An 18,326-nucleotide genomic window follows, 5' to 3' on the forward strand; every position below is an offset into this window, starting at 1 on the left:
GGAGTATCCGGGCACACGGTAATTCGCCACCAGTTTTCCGCCGACAGTGACTTATATGCGCTGGTGAACACCGTGAGCCACATTCCTGCACCTCACGATCCGGTTCACAGCCACCGTAGAGATTCAGGTTTTCTAGCCCTACGAGTATCTACGTGAGTTCTAGACACTGAGCCAGATGAAGCTCGCCTCGGTTGGCAACACTGAGAGATCCTTGCCTCCTCTTTTCATCGAGTCCCTCTCCTCATCACTGCGAGCATACTCTCAGAGACTTCAAAGAGGGATTACTTCTTCTTTCCAGGTGGTCCCCAGAAGAGAGCACTATGACATGAAATTGATAATAAAAGATATGTCACAATACCCTTTGACTAACATATCGTTTGTTACCAGAGCATTAAGCGTTGGTTTCCTATTTTTCTTTCAGAACGCCATTTAAACTTCATTTTGTTTTACGTATGGCATCTGTCGCAATAACTGCCGAAGCTTGAAGGGGATTTTCTATCAAAAAGGAGAAAAATAAAATATTGCATGCCAATAATTAACTTTCGTGCCGGCAAACAACTGCAGAAAACTTGAACAAATATGTGAAGGTAATATTCAATTATTTTTTTTTAATTCCTGTGTAATATCTAATGAAGTTTTCTGGATTATGTTGATCTCCTTTCATTTTTACTCTTATGCAACGTAATATTTTTGACAGTTTTCAATTTACGAGGAGTAACGCATCCAAGCGCACTATTAACGTTTAAGTCGTCGAGGTGGTGCAGGCTCGGACTGCGCGTTTTTTTTTCTGCTTTCATTTTTTAGGTCGCGAAATATTATTATTTATGTCGTTTGTGGTTCTTCGAATATTTTTATTGTATTTACTCAAATAACGTGTACCCTGTTTACAGACAACGCATGTATGGCTAAGTGTTTTCAGCAAGTGACGAGTGAGATATAAAAAGTATTCATATAAACGCCGTTTGCGCTGCTAGACTTGCAGAAAAAACATTTTCATGCTTCCTTATTTGCTTGGCCCCTTTTGCAGATTGCTGTGATTGACTGGCATGAATTTGCATTTTTCCTGCTAAGATATGAAAATGCGTCGAATTAATACTAGTGAATAAACACCTTTTTGTCTACAGTTTCTGAGAGCGGATTCGCCTTATTAAAGGGAGGCATATCTTGGAGCAGTCATTCGGCGACATAAACTGTAATCTTCTTTCATAAAACATATCTGCACATGCTTGAGTAATATTAGAACCTAACGCACAATGGAGGGTGCAAAGATATCTGCGAAGAGACTTCATCAGCTAGACAGCCTCACACCAATTAAACTTGGAACAAGCTCTCTTACAATAGAAGCGAGACTAACTCGTCAAGACGTTAATAACAAAAAAAATAGTCATGCACTACTTAATAAAAAACATCAAAGAACATATAGAATGTCTCACTGCAGGCATTAAAAATCTCTCAGCGGATCTTGACCAACTGCTTTGACGCATGCTTTGAGGACTTAAAGCAAAAGCTCTCAATGATATTCAGCAGTTTGTATCCAGTTGCTGTTTTAACCGAGCTTTTGTCAAGTTCTCACGTGCCGTTTTTATATCGTAGCTGTTTATTATGCGAGCTGTAGAAATAATTGACCCGTTGGCCTGTAGGCCAGCATTTTGTGCTGCCAAAGCCACAGCGCTGGCGAAATCTACTTCATTGTAGACAGAGTCATTGTAAGAACTGGCACCACTGGAGCGGCCGCTTGTGCAAGAGCTGTTGCTGTGTTCTGTTGTGCTTTCCCACGATGGTACTGCAAGAAATATAGGAAGCCAAAAATTAGAATTTAGATGTAGTTTAATCCGGTTATTTCCTAGCAACAAGAACTTGGCGCCAAACACCCATCGTCACAACCTTTTGCTTTCGTTTACTACGGCGCCAAAAATGACCAACAAAGCCAACCTTGTAAAACACTACATCATTGTGAGATTTTAATTAAAAATACAATTTTCATATGTAAGAAATCAAGAGGTTTATTAAAGATGGACACAAGTGGGGTTGAGTTAATGGCTGGCTTTTCACAACTGCGTGGTATATTTGAAGAAATTATAGAATACTACCCTACACAATCGCGGCTCGTCAAGGCGAAAAGAGAAAAGAATGTCTTGTTGCGGAATATATTCTTGTATCAGACCGAAATTTTGGCCTACCCAACGTACAAAATTAGGGTCATTAAATATTCTGTTTCACTCCAGAAATTTGGGCTTCAACTTTAAAGGGGCGGTGCAACGATTTTATGAGTAAAAGAATTTGCATCTCGTCATTTTCACGTTGTTTATCGTGTCCCGGAGGATAGAAAAAATATCTCCTTTACTAAAAATGTCGCGATTCCGCTGCATATTCGCAAAGCAAAAGTCGAGCTTTTCCCCCCCACTGCAGCCCCAAGTGGCAGCCGAAGGAACTACGGCGAAAAGATTACGTGACCTCGCTCGGCTCTAGCTGCAGCATAATGCCCGCTAATGTCAGCAGAGAGAGGGAGAGGAAGCATCCCCCGAGATAGCACACGGGAACCTACACGGCACTCCGAATGACGTCGCTAGTAGGGGGACCAAATGTGACCCTGGAGGCTGGGAGTGAGTTGAGGGGTGCCCGAAATGCCAATATTTATCTTTTTTTTTTTTTTACGTAACAACTAGGACAAGCAGGCAAAATCGGTTTTCTGTTTTTTACTTCAGAAGTGTCAGAGGGCACCTTCCAGAAATCTTTGACCGAACTCCGAAAATCATTGCATCCCCCTTTAAGGACATCAAACATTCTATGCTGGATATGCAAAAATATGGGTCACGACAACAAAAATTTAACAGTATTAGTACTACAGCTGTATGTTTACATAAGAAATAATGTTATAATATCCAGTAAAATACGTTCTGTATTTTTTTCAATATAAAACATGGTAATATATATACATATATATTCATGGATGCTTATAGCGTTACTATGGGAGCATTTTGCTTTAGGAAGAACAAAAGTAAACTTGTAACCGTGCACATAAGTAATATAGGTGAGGTCAAAATCCTGAACCGTGTGTTTTAGGTACATATACTTAACACCACAGGGGATAATCAGACTGAAATTTCAGACAGCTTTCCTTAATTAATGTATATGTGGCCACCTGAAAGTTCTATCAAGGAACTATTATATCTTTGTCATAAAACAGTTTAAAGATTTACAACCCCAATTTCTATCTGCCAAGAAAGAAACACGTACTAGCTGGTGCAGGGGGCAAGAAACCTTACATTATTCTACGTTAGCGGAATTTCGATTACACTTTTACCAAGTGCATGCTGAGAGCCCTACATCACCATATTTGTTTTACCTATGTGGAATGCTATCATGAAATCAACACGCATATTGCACGTTAAGAAGACAGGCTAATGATTAATGGTATTTCATGCTAAAAGTGAGTAAACGTGTTAAACTTAGATTATTTTAAAATGTACATTTGTATTGCTTGAACTGAGCGCAGCGTGCCTAACTTACCATGACTCGGTGCATAGTCTGTGTCTCCGGCCACACTGGACTCAAGGGAACGTGGCCGTGAAATATTTTCTGCATCCGACTCTCCATTCAGGAACTGGTAAATATTTCCTGGTTCAACAGATGGATTGGTATGACTAAGTTGACTTTGCAAAAATATCGGTGACAATGCTACGCCCATAGAAGGTGAAGAATAGTTGATTCCATAAATTTGTCATGTCTTCAGATGCGTTTAAGAGATGAAATATTTGTATATATCTTTTTTGGGGGGGTTTTGAGACGCGATATTATTTTCATACACAACGTACTTGGTATGCCAAAACTGTGATTAAGTATTTCAAGACACAGCCTGTTTTCAGATGCTGTGACATGTGTCTTGTCTGTGGGGTAATTTGGAGGTTGCACTATGACTAGGCATGGGTTCCTTGGTGCGCATTACGCAAACATATATCATGTGAGTTTGCGGTGCAGGCTTCATGCTAACACACTCAGACATCAAGCACCCTCCAGTTGAAGTAGGGATAGAACAACTATAAGAGGAAAAGCGCGACTTCTGGTGCATGCTGTGCAGCAGAGAAGCGATTGTGGATTTTGTCCCTATGAGTAAAAGTCAATTGCAGGTGGAAATTACTTCTACATAACGGAATGTGTTCTTGTTGTTTCAGTTTAAAAAACAAACGTTATTTTCGGATTATATTAGGATCATGCCCTTAGAAAAAAGGACACCACCGCCGTCACTTCACATATATATCTAATTGGACAGTGCAGTGAAATACCATAAAATATAGAACATGCACCAATGTCACAATGTGGCCACTTGTCTGAAGTCTTTGAAGACTAAGCAAAAGGCACATCAAGCATCCACCCGAGACCTCTGATACCATTTACCTAACCAAGATGCTCCTCCTTGTCAGCTCCTTTTTAAAAGCACCCCCGTGAGAAGCGTGGTGGTGGTGCGCCGTTTAGGTTTTACGTCACCTAGTTTAGCCTAGCCCTAATTAGCTGGAATCGGTAAGGGACGGCAGAGAGAAGCGGGGAAATCTGCCCTCTTATGTGTCTTTATTTTTTCACTTGAACTTAGCAAGTGCTTATTGACCAGCTTTTTACGATTATCACCTAAGATTTGGTGGGTGCTTGCTCGATGTTTTATGGTATAAAATGGGTATACCTAAACCAAGTCCTAATTAATGTATACTGCACATAGTACAGTCTCCGGCAATATGAAAAACCCACTGGGAGCGCGTGGCCGAGGCGTTGGCTGGCGGGGGCGCTGCGAGCGCTCCGGTCAATTCCATTCTGCTTCGAGGGCAGGACGCTCACTCGGGGTTCAACACAATCTGATAAGCGCGTTTCGCTTTAGCTGAGCCCGAGTGAACGTCCCTTCCTCGAAGCAGAATGAAAATGCTCGGAGCGCTCGCAGCGCCCCCGCCAGCCACCGCCTCGGCCACGCGCTCCCAGTGGGTCTTTCATATTGCCGGAGAGTACCTATTGCTATGGTAAACACTGGAATTACATAAAGATGGTTCTTATGCAAGAAAAAACAATTATTGAGAGAATATGTAAACTTTGCGGCATATTACCAAGCTACATGTCTGACCAAAGAGATCATCCTTTTCTCAGGCCATGGGATAAAACAGTTTGTTACAACTGCAAAGTAATATATGCGCTATACCAACTGACCTTGAGGCGTCGCGAGGTGCGGCCCAGACAGCTCAAGGGCAGGTGAAAAGGAGTGTGACTCGCTGACTAGTGACGGGAGAGACGACTGCACCCCTTTGTCCATGAGAGGCTGGCAGAAGGGTGATGGTTGCGTTTGGATCTGCGGCTGCTGGGGAGGCCTCAGCAGCGGCCTGAGATCTCTCGTGGTGAAAAGGGGGCCCGTGATGGGGTCCGTGTAGCAGGTCCCGAGGCTGTGGTTGAATTTGTCAAGACTAGCCCTTGGGGAGGAAGCAATGAACCTGGGGGCTTCGTGTACCACCGTCGCACTACTAGGGGAGGCCTGGGAGCAGCCGGAGAGTAGCTGCACAAGCAAATCAGAGTGCATCACTGAAAAACTTGAAAGCAGGCCATCTTAATCGTAGGAAGTGCGGTATTATAACATTCTCCAAGGTTTTCAGGTCAATATCAATAAGTTATATGGGTGACTGAAACAATAGGGAGCATGGTTTTCCTCAGGCAATCTGTGTGTCTTAATCGTAGTACTAAATTAGAACTCACTTCCATCTTATTAACAGTGAAGGCTGTGAGTATGAACCCATAGCATTGAAAGATTACTGGACCGTGTAAGTGTTCAGATAGGGGAAGCTACTAAAGGAATATTGAGTGTATTGTAGAAATAGAGGGAGGCGTTTCTGTGAATGCATTCAAAAATCCCTACCAATAATGTGGATAAGGTAAACTAAATTTTCGGGAACAACGTGTTAGCCACTGCAGACGTCAGGGTTTAAAAAAGAAAGAAACACTAATTATAAAAATAATTAATTTTTCATTTAATTTTCCAATTATCGAGAAACTTGTTTAGCAACAACGATAACCCCTAAATCAGTCAGTTTTAGGAGGCCTTCAAGCACGCGAAAATGGTGAGGGTGCATAGGGTGCACGGTGAAGGTCCACCTTCCCTTCTGCACCCCGTTGCTGCCGAAGGGAACGTAGAAGGCTGACGATGCGAAAACGCGGATAATTTTCTTACGTGCCCTTTCCCATCGCCAGCCTACCGCCTCTTGCAGGAGGGCAAACTTTAGTACGTACACCCTCACTTTTCCCATATGCTTGAAGGCCTCCTCAGATTGACTCATTTCGAAGTTTTTGATAACGCTCAGGAAGTTTCTAATCGGTGTCTTACGTTTATTCTTAAGAGGTTAAGTATTAGGAGTTAAAAGGTTAGGAGGTTAAGTAGTAAAATGTGAGGAAATTGATTTAGTAGTTTCTGTGTTTTTCGTAACCCCTGACGTCTGCAGTGGCTGGCGCATTTTTCGACCACCCTGTTTGTCGGGACTTTTGAAACTATGCGCGGAAACACTCGGCATGCGGGCACGTAGCCAGGGAGGGGGGGGGGGGGGGGGGGGGTCAGGGGTCCCGGGCCTTCCCTCTCCCCCCAAAAAAAAATCTTCCATTTTGCTGGGTCCTCCTCTTCACCCTCCCCCTCACGCAGCATTTTGTCATGCGTGCCCCCCCCCCCCCCCCCCCGAAACAAAATCCTGGCTACATGCCTGATACAGGGTTGCATTTTTTGTTTATCATATTTGTTTTAAAAAAGCCGCAAAAGCTACACTAATACGGTTTGTGCAGGTGAGTTATACGACCAACTGGACATAATATAACAATCTACTAGTCCTGGCGATGACATTGTATTAACAATTGAAATTGCCTCACAATGTTCAGATTCTTAACACTAGAAAAGCAGAAATATCAGAAATTAATCAAATACGTGTTGGTTAGATACATAACTACTTGAATGACTAATGAAATCAGTCTGTTCTGGATGCCTATGCTTTTTCAAAACGTTTACCTTGGGAAAGCTCTAATATCTTAAGAAACAGCCCACCCCAAAAAAAATAGCCCATTCCATTTGTGATTATTTATTTTTACTTGAAGGACATGGCCTTGGGCAACTAACTGACTTAGACATAATTGAATGATGAACCACATCATCCATCTTTTAGGCTGATTTGGGGTACATACCTTTTCACACCACTGTACCTTTTCACACCACTTAGCCCCCACTTGGTGGGCTATTTTTAGAGATGCAGACTTTATCTTTATTTCTAGGAGTTATAGGAATTGCACAAACATGCCACAAACGTATCAAGCGTTGCTCTTTTCTGTGTGATGAGCGCCCCAAGATACGGAAATGACAAAGAGTGCCTACCTTTTTTTTTAGTTGCCTACTGTATGAAGACCCTCCCCGATGTGAAGCGGGGTTGCTTGGTGCTGAACCAGCATCGCTGGGAGGCTGCTCCGGAGGTGGAGGAATAATTTCGGCCCAGTTCATCGTGGGGCCTATAGGGTGGCCATTCGCTTTGAATAATTTTTGCCGGCTCTTCTTTATGGGCATGCCATAATCATCTATGGGTTAGAAGAAGAAAAGATTAAAACTAAATCAAAACAGTAGAATGTGGTCACCATTGAAAATATATTTTTGTACTCGTTTGCGAAATATTTTCTAAAGATTTCTTACTTGCTGTGTGGCTTCCAGAACCACTGATTGGACTTGAGTGCTTCTCAGACCCCAGCAGTCGATTTGTATTGCATTCTATTATAAAATAATCGTGCAAAAGATACGCTTTGAACGACACTCACTTAGCTTTTGTGCGGGGAGTGAGAATTTAAGTACCTTTGTTTGATCTCTCCAACTCAATATCAAAATCCTCGACCGATAAGCGGCTTCCTTCTTCACCTGAGATACCGCTGCGCCCATCTTTAGCCTGGAAATAGGAAACGTTAAATACCTCTTCTTCATGATACGTCGCCTTGATTTTACAAGTGTCCACACATCCATGTTTGAATCTATTTAAATATTAAAAACAAAAATATTTCTTCGGGATAATTCTAATGAATTCAAATTAGCTACAATCTTAGTAAATTATGTTTGATATCACAATAATGTTTTCAGCTATCATGAAAACAATAAAGATGAAGGGGTGAGCTTAGGTTGCATATGTTCGACTGCGTTTACGGCATATGACTAGTGGACACTTCCTCAAATCCTCCACCGAGAACGACAGTGACTTGACACTCACAGATTCATTGAAGCTTTTCTGAGGTGAAGAATTTATCAATGTAGTTGTGGCATATGGCTCGGGATCTGAAGGCACATCGTTTTTGTAGAAAGTTGTCAGGTTGTGTGTATCAACCTCTGCATAGTCAGGAGCATTTATGCCACAATTAAGTGGTGCATAGACACTAGAAGAAAAGAAGAAACATGTAGTTTAGTAGGTAGACATTACGAAGTCCTCAGTTATTTTATATTTATCCTGAACATGAGCATCATTTTTAATCACACCGAAAGAAATCGTGCAAGAAATATTACCATATTAGCTTTACGTAATGCTTGCAATACTTTTTAAAAAAGTTGCTTTGCCATTCATGAAAGATATTTTTTTGTATATCGATAAAAATTATTTTTGTTGGCTAATTTATTACGCTGCCAGCAGAAGGTTCACTGCTCTGTAGTTCAATTTCAGGGGTTTTGGCTAGCTACATAGCTTTTGGAATAGATGTGTAATTTGTTTATTGATTTTGATGTTGATTTTGATATACTATAGCAAAAGGTCGACGTATATTTGTCAACTATATTCCAGAGCACATAGAGCCAACCCAAACTCCCCCCCCCCCCCCCGCCTCCCCCTCTGAGCCACCGCTCCTGGAGCGTTGTCATCACCGTGAAGCTTGATGTGCACGTGTCGGTCAAAGTTAGGAAGCTCGGCACGAGTGAAACAGCATGTTCGCCACACCGGGAAACCAAAACATTGTTTTAATTACGATCAACCTCTTTCTTAAGTGGTTTATTTTGTTTGTAATAAAAAGTAACTGGATTATGCAATCGCGGCAATTATTAAAGTTTTAATATTAGTCAACTTTGTTGATAATACTGGCAATTATTTGAATTTCAATTTACACCATCCTACAGGGAACATATATGCAGTCGGAAACTACTGAGTGAATCTGATATTTTTTGTTTTAAATAATGTATTAACCTTTTTTTTAAGAGAAAAAGGTGAAAAACGCCCTGTTGATCTAATTTCTTCTCTAACGGCCTTTTTAAACGCCTGAGCATGCTAAAAACGTCCCCTAGCTTTACCGATTTTTCGCTCTGATAAATTTAAAAAACTTGCACGCAATTAAAGGGAAGCTACGGAGATTCTTGAAAAAAAATGAGTTAGGAGTCAATTCCGATGTATTTTTACCCCTCGAACCTGAATACCCACACCATTTGCTGCGCAAGTATTGTTAAACGCGAGAAAACGCGAATAACAGTCGCTGTACATGACGTCATCGACGGATCTTTTGGCTGCCCAAGGCTAGGGAGGCGGGGCTTCAGCCCTATTTTGAAAATGCTCTTATAGCTCTCCGGCACGTCGCATTGATACAAAATTGTGATATCTGTGATTCTAAAAACGAAATGAACGCAATTCAAGCGTTCTTTCTCAAATGCGGAAGTGCCCCATTTTTTCTTTAACCAAGGCCTCAAAGTTATGTAAATATCTGCATTTAAATAACATTACACAAATTGCGATTGATTTCTAGGCAGAAACGTCCGTGTCTGAGGAAGATATATAGTAGTGTGGGTGTGGATCACCAAGTCGATTGGGGGGACTATCACAACGTAAATGGTGATAAAAAAATGGAATAGAAGGTTCTAAAAACATTGGAGAGACAGGGCAGAAGATCCCCCCCCCCCCCCAATGCACACTGCTATATAAAAACGATTGATCTTTTGAGACACTTTTTAGCCCCCAGGCAATGCTTTTACTTCAAGAGCGATGACTGCACGAGGGACACTGATGACCACAAAAACATGCTCATTCTATGACATTATCATCATCTTGCACTCTACGTTAAGGCCACTTACTGAACCTCTAAAACAAAATGTATTCAGTATAGAAATGTTGAATGTCCTTACTTCTCACTTTCCAGAGCTAAACATGTTCCTAAGTGGTAAATCATCAGAATTAACCGTTCGTCAATTAGGATAACCACTTAGAACGAACTATGGCTCTGGCATACCTTGTTTTTCGTGAATGATGTCTACGTGTCTTGTACCGTGTTCATTGTTTCATGGTGTATGGTAGTTACGTAAACATATATAAATCTAGCCCCTTTAAAAAATAAGCTACGGTATTTAAAGTTTTTGGAAGGTGATAAAATGTCTAGATTTGTTTTGTAATAAGTAATAATAAAGCTGACTATGATACAATTAACAGATACCTTCAACAGTTTTATGGTGGTTTTCAAAACAACTTCTCTGAAAGAACAATTTCTTTTAATATGAATTTAAATTAGGAATATAAAAGGGAAGTGCAAAATGCAAAGAGCTTTTTGTTAACTTCGACCTTCTTAACATTTTAAAAAATAAACCTAATAAGTTATGGGAGATCATTCATTCTAAAGAGCATAAATACATCCACCTAACAAATATTAATAGAATTTCCGCATCAGATAGCGAAAGCGCCTCACTTATAAATGCTTACTATACCTCAGTATTCACATTTGAAAACAATGACAATATTCCTCTCGTAAATCATCTTTCTCTCTCTGCTATGCTTTCTATCGAAATTATATGTTGAGCTTTGGTAAAGCTATAAAAAAAGTTAAAGATTTCTGCTAGCTCCGGGGACGACCAAACCAAGTCGAAATTGCTGAAAAACACAAAATATATCTCATCCCAATTTTAACCGTTATTTTTCAGCAGTCACCTAATGTCGGCAAGCTTCCGTCTGACTGGAAAATTGGTAGAGTTATCCCTATCTTTAAATATGGTGATCGTAATGTTGTATCCAACTATCGCCCAATATCGCTTCCCAGTATCTCATGTAAACTACTCGAGCACGTCATTTTCTCTTGTATCATGAAATATCTGCAAAATTATTATCTTCTCTTAGAAAATCTACAGGGTTTTCGTAAGACATATTTGTGTGATACCCAGCTAATACATTACGTTCATGAGCTTCATAGTAACCTTAATAAAAACTTACAGACCGATGTGATTTTTTATAACTTTTCTAAAGCTTTCGATAAAGTGACCCAACAACGGCTTCTAGAAAAACTAAGCCAACTGCGTATTCATAATTCAGTATTCACTAAGATAAAAAAATCTTTCTGATCGTACTCAATATACTGTTGTAAACGAGTAACGTTCACATCTTTCTCATGTGACGTCGGGTGTACCACAGGGAACTGTTCCCTGCCCCTTGCTGTTCTTAATATATGTAAACGATCTTTCTGTTAACATGTTAAATTCGTCTCTTTGCTGACGATTGTGCTCTATACAGACCAATGAGAAATAATAATGTTCACCTACTCTTACCATACTGCCTTACTAATTATAAAAGAATTTGTTCGAAAATGGCATATGACAGTTAAGGTAAATAGAAAAAAAAATATGCTGTTTTAAGAGATCACAGTCCCCATCACTCTTTTCACACCTTTTCAACTCAATGACACAACAAGTGACCCCTGCACATCTTATAAATACCTCTGCGTTCATTTTAGCCTTCAGCAACTCACAATAATTTTCTTTTATCTGTCTAATTCATAAATGGGATATCTTCGGCGCAACCTCAAAATGGAATCAGCTGATATTAAACAATTATCATACATAACATTTGTTCGATCTCGTCTAGAGTATGCACCTTCTGTAGGGTCCCAATTGTAGCATTACCTGATTATGAAATTAGAGGAAATTCGATCAAAGCCGAGCTTTAAGGTTCATTGTCACAGACTACACTTGCTGCACTAGCGTAACAGGTCTAAGGAGCAAATCTAACCTTCATTCACTCTTATTTAGGCGAATTCTATCTCGTCTAACCCTGTTTCATAAATTGTACCATAACGATGTCTTTATTAGAGCACCTCTCTTCCTTACACCCCACAGCATATCTCTCGGTCACGATAACTACCGAAAAGTTCGCTCGATTTTGGTTCATCTGCGGAATTTTATAATCCGCATCTGCTTATGACAATCAAGGACTGGAATATTTACCCGATATTGTTGTAACCGAGACTAACTCCGATAAATTTTCCGAAGAATTGATCCATTACCTTGAACTTGCAAATAAGTCCATCTGTTAACTTTTTTCCGTCCTTATTACTGTTCACATTTATCATTTAGCATTCTAAAAAACAGAATAATGAAGTGTAATGTCGATAACTGCTTGTATTTTGTTGTTCTCTGATTCACCAGTATTGCTGACCTCTTTTCCGCGAGCGTTAATTCATTTTAAACCATAACTCTTAGTGTGTCATTGACCCCCCCCCCCCCCCCCCCTTTGTATAATGCCCTAACGGATGTCGAGCAACAGCATTATTTTCTGCTTACCACATCAGCCGAAACGCCTACCAACTTAAGGAATAGTATGATTCAAAAACTCCAACCGCCTCAAGTGCGCTTTCGTCCGTATATACTTCTCGTCATCCTGCGCTACGCTTTCTCTCTTTCTATATATATATATATATATATAGGGTGTTTTTTAAGCTTAACAGGTTTGTTTAAAATAAGCCGTGAAAGTTACATTTATGCCGCTTGTGGAGGTGAGTTATACGGCCAGGGGGACATATAGGGGGTTAATCATAACGATCTGTGGGCTAATTAATTAAAATTGTTAATTAACTTTTTAATTAATCAAAATAGACATATGGTTCCAATTAGAAACTTGCTCAGCGTCATCGAAAACCACTAAATCAGTAATTTTTAGAAAGACTCTGAGCGCGTGAGGAGCGTAGTAGCGCACTAAAGTTACCACTCGTGGAGCAGGTACAAAGCTAGCGGTTGCGATAAGGCGCCCGCGCGATTTTTCCGTCTCTTATCTAGCCTCAGCTTTGTACCTGCTCCACAGGTGGTAACTTTAGTGCAATACTACGCTTCTCACGTGCCGAAACTCTTTCTGGAAATGACTGATTTAGTGGTTTTCGATGACGCTGAGCAAGTTTCTAATTAGAACCATATGTCTATTTTCATTATTTAAAAAAATTAATTAACAAATCTTAGTTCATTCGACGACTGATCGTTACGATTAGCCCCCTATAATATGTCCCCCTGGCCGTATTACTCACCTTCACAAGCGGCATAAGCGTACCTTTCTCGGCTTTTTTTCAACAAATCTGTTAAGCTTAAAAAAAAAAAAAAAAATATATATATATATATATATATATATATATATATATATATATATTATGAGAGGCGGACTAGTTTGAGAACAATGGGCCGGGGAATTATTGTAAGTAAAAGACCCGTACTTTCGGAGTTGTTATGCTAGGAGTTTATTGTATGTATTACGACAGTTTCGCCGAGAGGCTCGGCTTCGTCAGGAGATGGCATACATGTATGCCATCTCCGGACGAAGCAGTGGGACCACCATGTTAGTTCAGTTAGGTTTTATTATTTGCCCAATGTGAATGTTTCTTCTCAGTCAGCATTTTATGCAAGCAAAGTAGCTTTAAAAATGAGTGATCATTTACCTGGAGTAGATTAGGTCATTCGAAGCGCAGTCCACCTTGCTAAGCAGCTTAGTCTCGCAAAAGGTGTCCTTGGATGCATCGCAGGGCCTCCAGGCACCATGGTTAATCCACAGGGCGTCGTGAGGACTACGGCCCGTCCTGCCAGTTAGTGAATTGACGCGGTTGCTGAGCAGTTTTATTCACTCTGGTTTTCGCATATTCATGCAGTTTCAACATATCAAAATATGTCTGAAATTGACTAAATTTCCCCTTACCTTAGGTCCTCTGACTTGCGAACAGGACCTGAAAAACAGTTAATTTTAGACCAGTCTTCAGTGTATGCGTGATATTATAAGAAATATGATAGGAGTTTTGAAACCTTTCCCTCACCTGCTGTAGATGTCTTCTTCAATTCGAGCTTTCTTTTATAAACCACGAACAGTAAAAACACGCTGACGGCTATAAACATGATGCAGCCAATGAGAACAATGAACCAGAACTGCTTTACAACATTGTGAAAAGGGGTGGACAATGACGTTGAAGATGGGCCATCTGTTGATAAAAAAAAAAAGAAAACACAAATCCAACACTTTAGCTACGAATGTCCACATGAAGGCACTTTCTTAAAGTCCTTTTCAATCTGGTTGCCTTCACTGAAATTCAGAAGGAGTCTCAACTTACCCATTCTGAAAAGAACAGGAGAACTCAGGGGCCCGCTGCCGACCGAGGTGTGAGCAACAATGCGAACTTTATAAGAAGCCCCTGCTTTGAGGTTGGTCAGAAGCAGAGAGTTTGTCGTAGTGTTCGTACTCTTGTTCAAGAATGGCTCAGACAGGTTTCCTGTTACATAGATCTGTAATTATATTGGCACATTATTATTATTAATGTACTGCTTCTAACATGATGGGTAAATAATGTGTAGTTTAAGGATCATTAATTTTTATATTTATGAATGTTTAGGGACACGGTTATGAGCTGGGTCTAGGTAGAAAAATAAAGAGTGCAGGTAAAGAGTTCCGACTCACATTATAGCCTCTCAGCTTTCCATTGCAGTGCTGAGGAGGAGGGGGAGACCAGATGATTCTGGCAGTGGTAAAATTTATCACATGAGCTCTAACATCTTCAGGTGCTGCCGTTGGAACTGGAAAGGTTCATGGTTATAAATGTAAAAACTATATTTCATGCTACTATTTGGAGAATTCTACATTTGAAGAATAGCTGTGCAAGCAATTTTGCAGGTGTGCGTTATACATGAGTATTTATGAAGCATGTCGTGCCTACTAACAACCTGACATCGTCGTATTCATTATTAATGTCACGGATGTTGCTTAGGTGCATGTTGAAGTCTGTTTTTTTTTCGGTTAGTATATAAGTAATAAACCTTATTTTTTTAGTATTCTGGGTGTTCGCCCCACTTTCGGCCGCCGTTACAGAGGGATATAAATACTTCCGGTTCTCCCATGTTAAACTTGTGTTCGGGTGATTGCGTTGCGACTCTTGTTTCACTAGCGAGCAATTGCGCGGAAGCTACTGCAGCAGTCGTGTGCCCTTAAGTTTCCGATGCGCACCGGCACGAGTAAAATGACACAAGGGAAGTTGTTTAGATTATCTTAAGACAATGAAGGCCACCGACGCCACCGATCTCTGGTGATCGCTGCTAAGCAGACGGTGCTTGCCTAATTCGATGTGCTGCCGACAGACGGCGAAACGCGACAAACGCGAAGATGCGGCACCAACGATGCCTCGATCGGCCATCTGCGTACAATGATAGGCACCAACCGGGCCATTACGGCACGTATAAATGCAAGCTGAGGCGGTGCTCCGAAAGAAAAATAACCTTGAATACCAGAGCAATCAAATCGAAACGTTAGAAAACTAGGCAATACAGGGATTCGCATGCCTCGCGCTTTTAGAATCGTAATAAAAACTTTCGGAAGGTCTTCTACTAAAACCAAGACCAGCTCGGCGACACCTGCGAGGAAGCTCGGCAAGTATATTCGGCGCCTTGGGGAGGTAGCCGACTATTGCCGATGCCCTCCTAAGTCGCTCTCAGGTATATGAACCAGGTGGTTCGATCGCCACCTCGTAGAGATGGGCCCGCGCTATTCTCGGCACGTTTGTAATTTCTTTGAGGAACAATTAAGTGCGTTTTATTTTCACTCAAACGATCAGGAAGGCGTTTCGATTACGTGTAAAGATATTTCAGGAGGTACCGCATTTTGTGCTTGGCAATGAGACTTTTAAAGTACGCTTTACTCACTGCGGGTTTTCAAGAACAAGCAAACACAATAGCCAAACGGAATCAACAGACTCCCCCACAGAAGCTTGTTTTTGTTTACCTCCGGACACCTTGTATAGGCTCTAAGTTGACATTACCTGTTTTATTTTATTATTCTATTGTGCTCAGTACGTGCAGGGACGCCGGACCTTGTTAAGCTTTCTATTGTAAGCCTTTCATCTAGTGTCTCTGGTACAAATTTGATGTAAACAATGTTCAAATGAACCACGGGGCATCTGAAGCATTCCTGGACGTAAAAATATCAACGAACCATTTATAATTCCCACTCTGTTTTTAAATCATGCACGTTTGTAACCCACACTGCAGCCGACAATAGATGATGGTCGCAATATTGTGTTTGCAAAGAAAGTACACTGAGGTGCTGAATAATTTTGCCAGTTCCTCCGCTGATGTAGACTTGAGACAAATATCTGACGACACCACTTTCTGTATTATCTTTATGGTGAATATGTTTCATACAAGGTATTAATGGCTGTAGCTCTATTTTATTTTTGCTTTCAAACTAGACTAAGCACCTGTGCCGATAGAACTTTCAAATCCAAGAAAAGAAGCGCAATATAATCTTTCCTTGGAACCAATCGAGCTTTATATCATGACTTTTCCCATTTTCGTGTTTTCATCCTCATGTAATGCATCGCTAAATGCGTTTCAGGTAAACAAGTTTCGAGGGCATCTATTCCCTCATGAGTTGTAAATGCGAAAGCAAGAATGCAGTTTTTCCACTTCCTTAGTTCGTCAGCGCTATACTGGCGTGGACGTCCACGTTTCGCTACTTCCGAAGTTACAGCCGACGACCGAGCGCGCGCTCTAGTGAAGTGACCGCGCCTCGCTGAACTCGGCCGTGCAACCTCTCCGGAGTCTGCCCGGACGGGCTCCGCTGGCTCTGCGGCCAGTCGCCCCCTCTTACCAGCGGCCGGGCCGCTGCGCCGCCATGGAGAGGGCTTCCTTGTGGGGTGGCGTTCCTTGGAACTATGCGCCGCGGCAGCGAATGGGAGTCTCGTTCCTTGAAACTATGTAAACTATGACGCACGCCAGCCAATGGGAGGCTATCTACCAAATCGCTTCCAAAGGCGACAGGCTTCGATCTATTGGGACAGGGGAGCTTAGGCGCCGTTTGGCGCAGCATCTGATAACGCCTGTTCGCTCCATGGGACAGTTAATGCTTCCGCACAAACAAAATAAAACACCAAAAGGTCGTGTTTTTTTTTCAATTACAGTTATCGTTTTTGCACTCTGCAGCATGTAAACTAACGCTTCTAAAGCACTTGAGACGGCCCACAATAATCGATTTCTCTACATATTGCGCTGCAACTTGCTACAAAGGTTCAAGCAAGTAGTGAAAGTTTATGGTGAAAAAACAAAACAAAAAAAAGAAGCAAGGAATTAACTTACCTCGTTAAAAAAAATGTTCTGAGCAATCTACGCCGCCATTTCTAAGACGATGCACGCATAGAGAGACCTGCTGCCGACAGATGGGATACTCGCAAAAGAACCCGAATCGGCCGGCGCTCCCTCGACACGGCGTACGCCATCTGTCGGCAGCACTTTTTTCTACGCCTGCGTTGTCTGCAAAGTGGCGGCGTCGATTTTCTAGGAGATGTTTTTGTTTTTCATTTTTTCTTTTGAACAAGGTATGTTCATTCCTTGATTGTTCCACTGTAAACTTCCACTACCTGCTTCCACCTTTGCAGTAAAATGCAGCACGATATGTTAAGAAACCAATTTTCGGAGGTCGTTTGAATTGCCTTAAAAGCTGTATATGCTGTAGTTATTAGTAGTTATATGCTGCAGTTTATTGGTAGTAGTTATGTGCTGTAGTTTTTTGAATATTTGTAACATTGGTGGTCTTTCATATCTTATGACTGAAATTGTTTTAATGTGGGCTCTAGAATTTCTGTTACAAATTATACAATGTCAAACCTGATTCTCACCATCTTCCAATGTCTGGACATTCCTTGAGTTACTGGGTGGACCTTCCACACTCTTGTAGAATGGTACCAAGAAGAACTCATACTTTGCATATGCCCTGAGATCGTTGAGGACGTAGGACGAAGCTCCTCCATTAAGAACAGTTACCATGTTAAACTTCTGTGATCCCCCGCTCACATCTCTAAATCGAATATAGAATCCCTCCACATAATCCTTGTCTCCTTGAACCTGTTTATAAATAAAAAAAACACAAAAATTAGAGTACCGAGGGTTTTTCACTTACACTATAATGATGTCACTGTTACTTAAGGAATACATATGTGTATAATGCACACTATGTTCCTTTCTGAAAATTTTTGTCATTCTCAGAAACATCGCAGCAGAGGATACTGTAAAGTTACAATGTTCCCAAATCCTCATTCAGCTTCCATCTTCA

The 18,326-nt window shown here is 41.1% G+C and overlaps 1 protein-coding gene across 1 annotated transcript in view; it reads right to left on the bottom strand.

The window, feature by feature from the left end:
* Window positions 1-1,425: 1,425 nt before the first annotated feature.
* The window catches only part of LOC8027587 (roundabout homolog 1), an 87,790-nt gene continuing 70,889 nt past the window's right edge, over window positions 1,426-18,326 (bottom strand). The window contains exons 10-22 of the mRNA XM_040499925.2: window positions 17,893-18,118; window positions 14,688-14,803; window positions 14,344-14,515; window positions 14,053-14,214; window positions 13,938-13,965; window positions 13,684-13,848; window positions 8,247-8,409; window positions 7,841-7,931; window positions 7,685-7,759; window positions 7,376-7,572; window positions 5,188-5,506; window positions 3,511-3,618; window positions 1,426-1,783 (exon numbers count right to left, since the gene is read on the bottom strand). Coding sequence (XP_040355859.1) covers window positions 1,521-1,783; window positions 3,511-3,618; window positions 5,188-5,506; window positions 7,376-7,572; window positions 7,685-7,759; window positions 7,841-7,931; window positions 8,247-8,409; window positions 13,684-13,848; window positions 13,938-13,965; window positions 14,053-14,214; window positions 14,344-14,515; window positions 14,688-14,803; window positions 17,893-18,118 — 2,085 coding nt within the window. The 3' untranslated portion in view covers window positions 1,426-1,520. The remainder of the gene's footprint in view (window positions 1,784-3,510; window positions 3,619-5,187; window positions 5,507-7,375; window positions 7,573-7,684; window positions 7,760-7,840; window positions 7,932-8,246; window positions 8,410-13,683; window positions 13,849-13,937; window positions 13,966-14,052; window positions 14,215-14,343; window positions 14,516-14,687; window positions 14,804-17,892; window positions 18,119-18,326) is intronic.

This window comes from Ixodes scapularis, unplaced genomic scaffold, assembly GCF_016920785.2.
Source record: "Ixodes scapularis isolate PalLabHiFi unplaced genomic scaffold, ASM1692078v2 PGA_scaffold0__279_contigs__length_252992795, whole genome shotgun sequence".
Taxonomy (NCBI): domain Eukaryota; kingdom Metazoa; phylum Arthropoda; class Arachnida; order Ixodida; family Ixodidae; genus Ixodes; species Ixodes scapularis.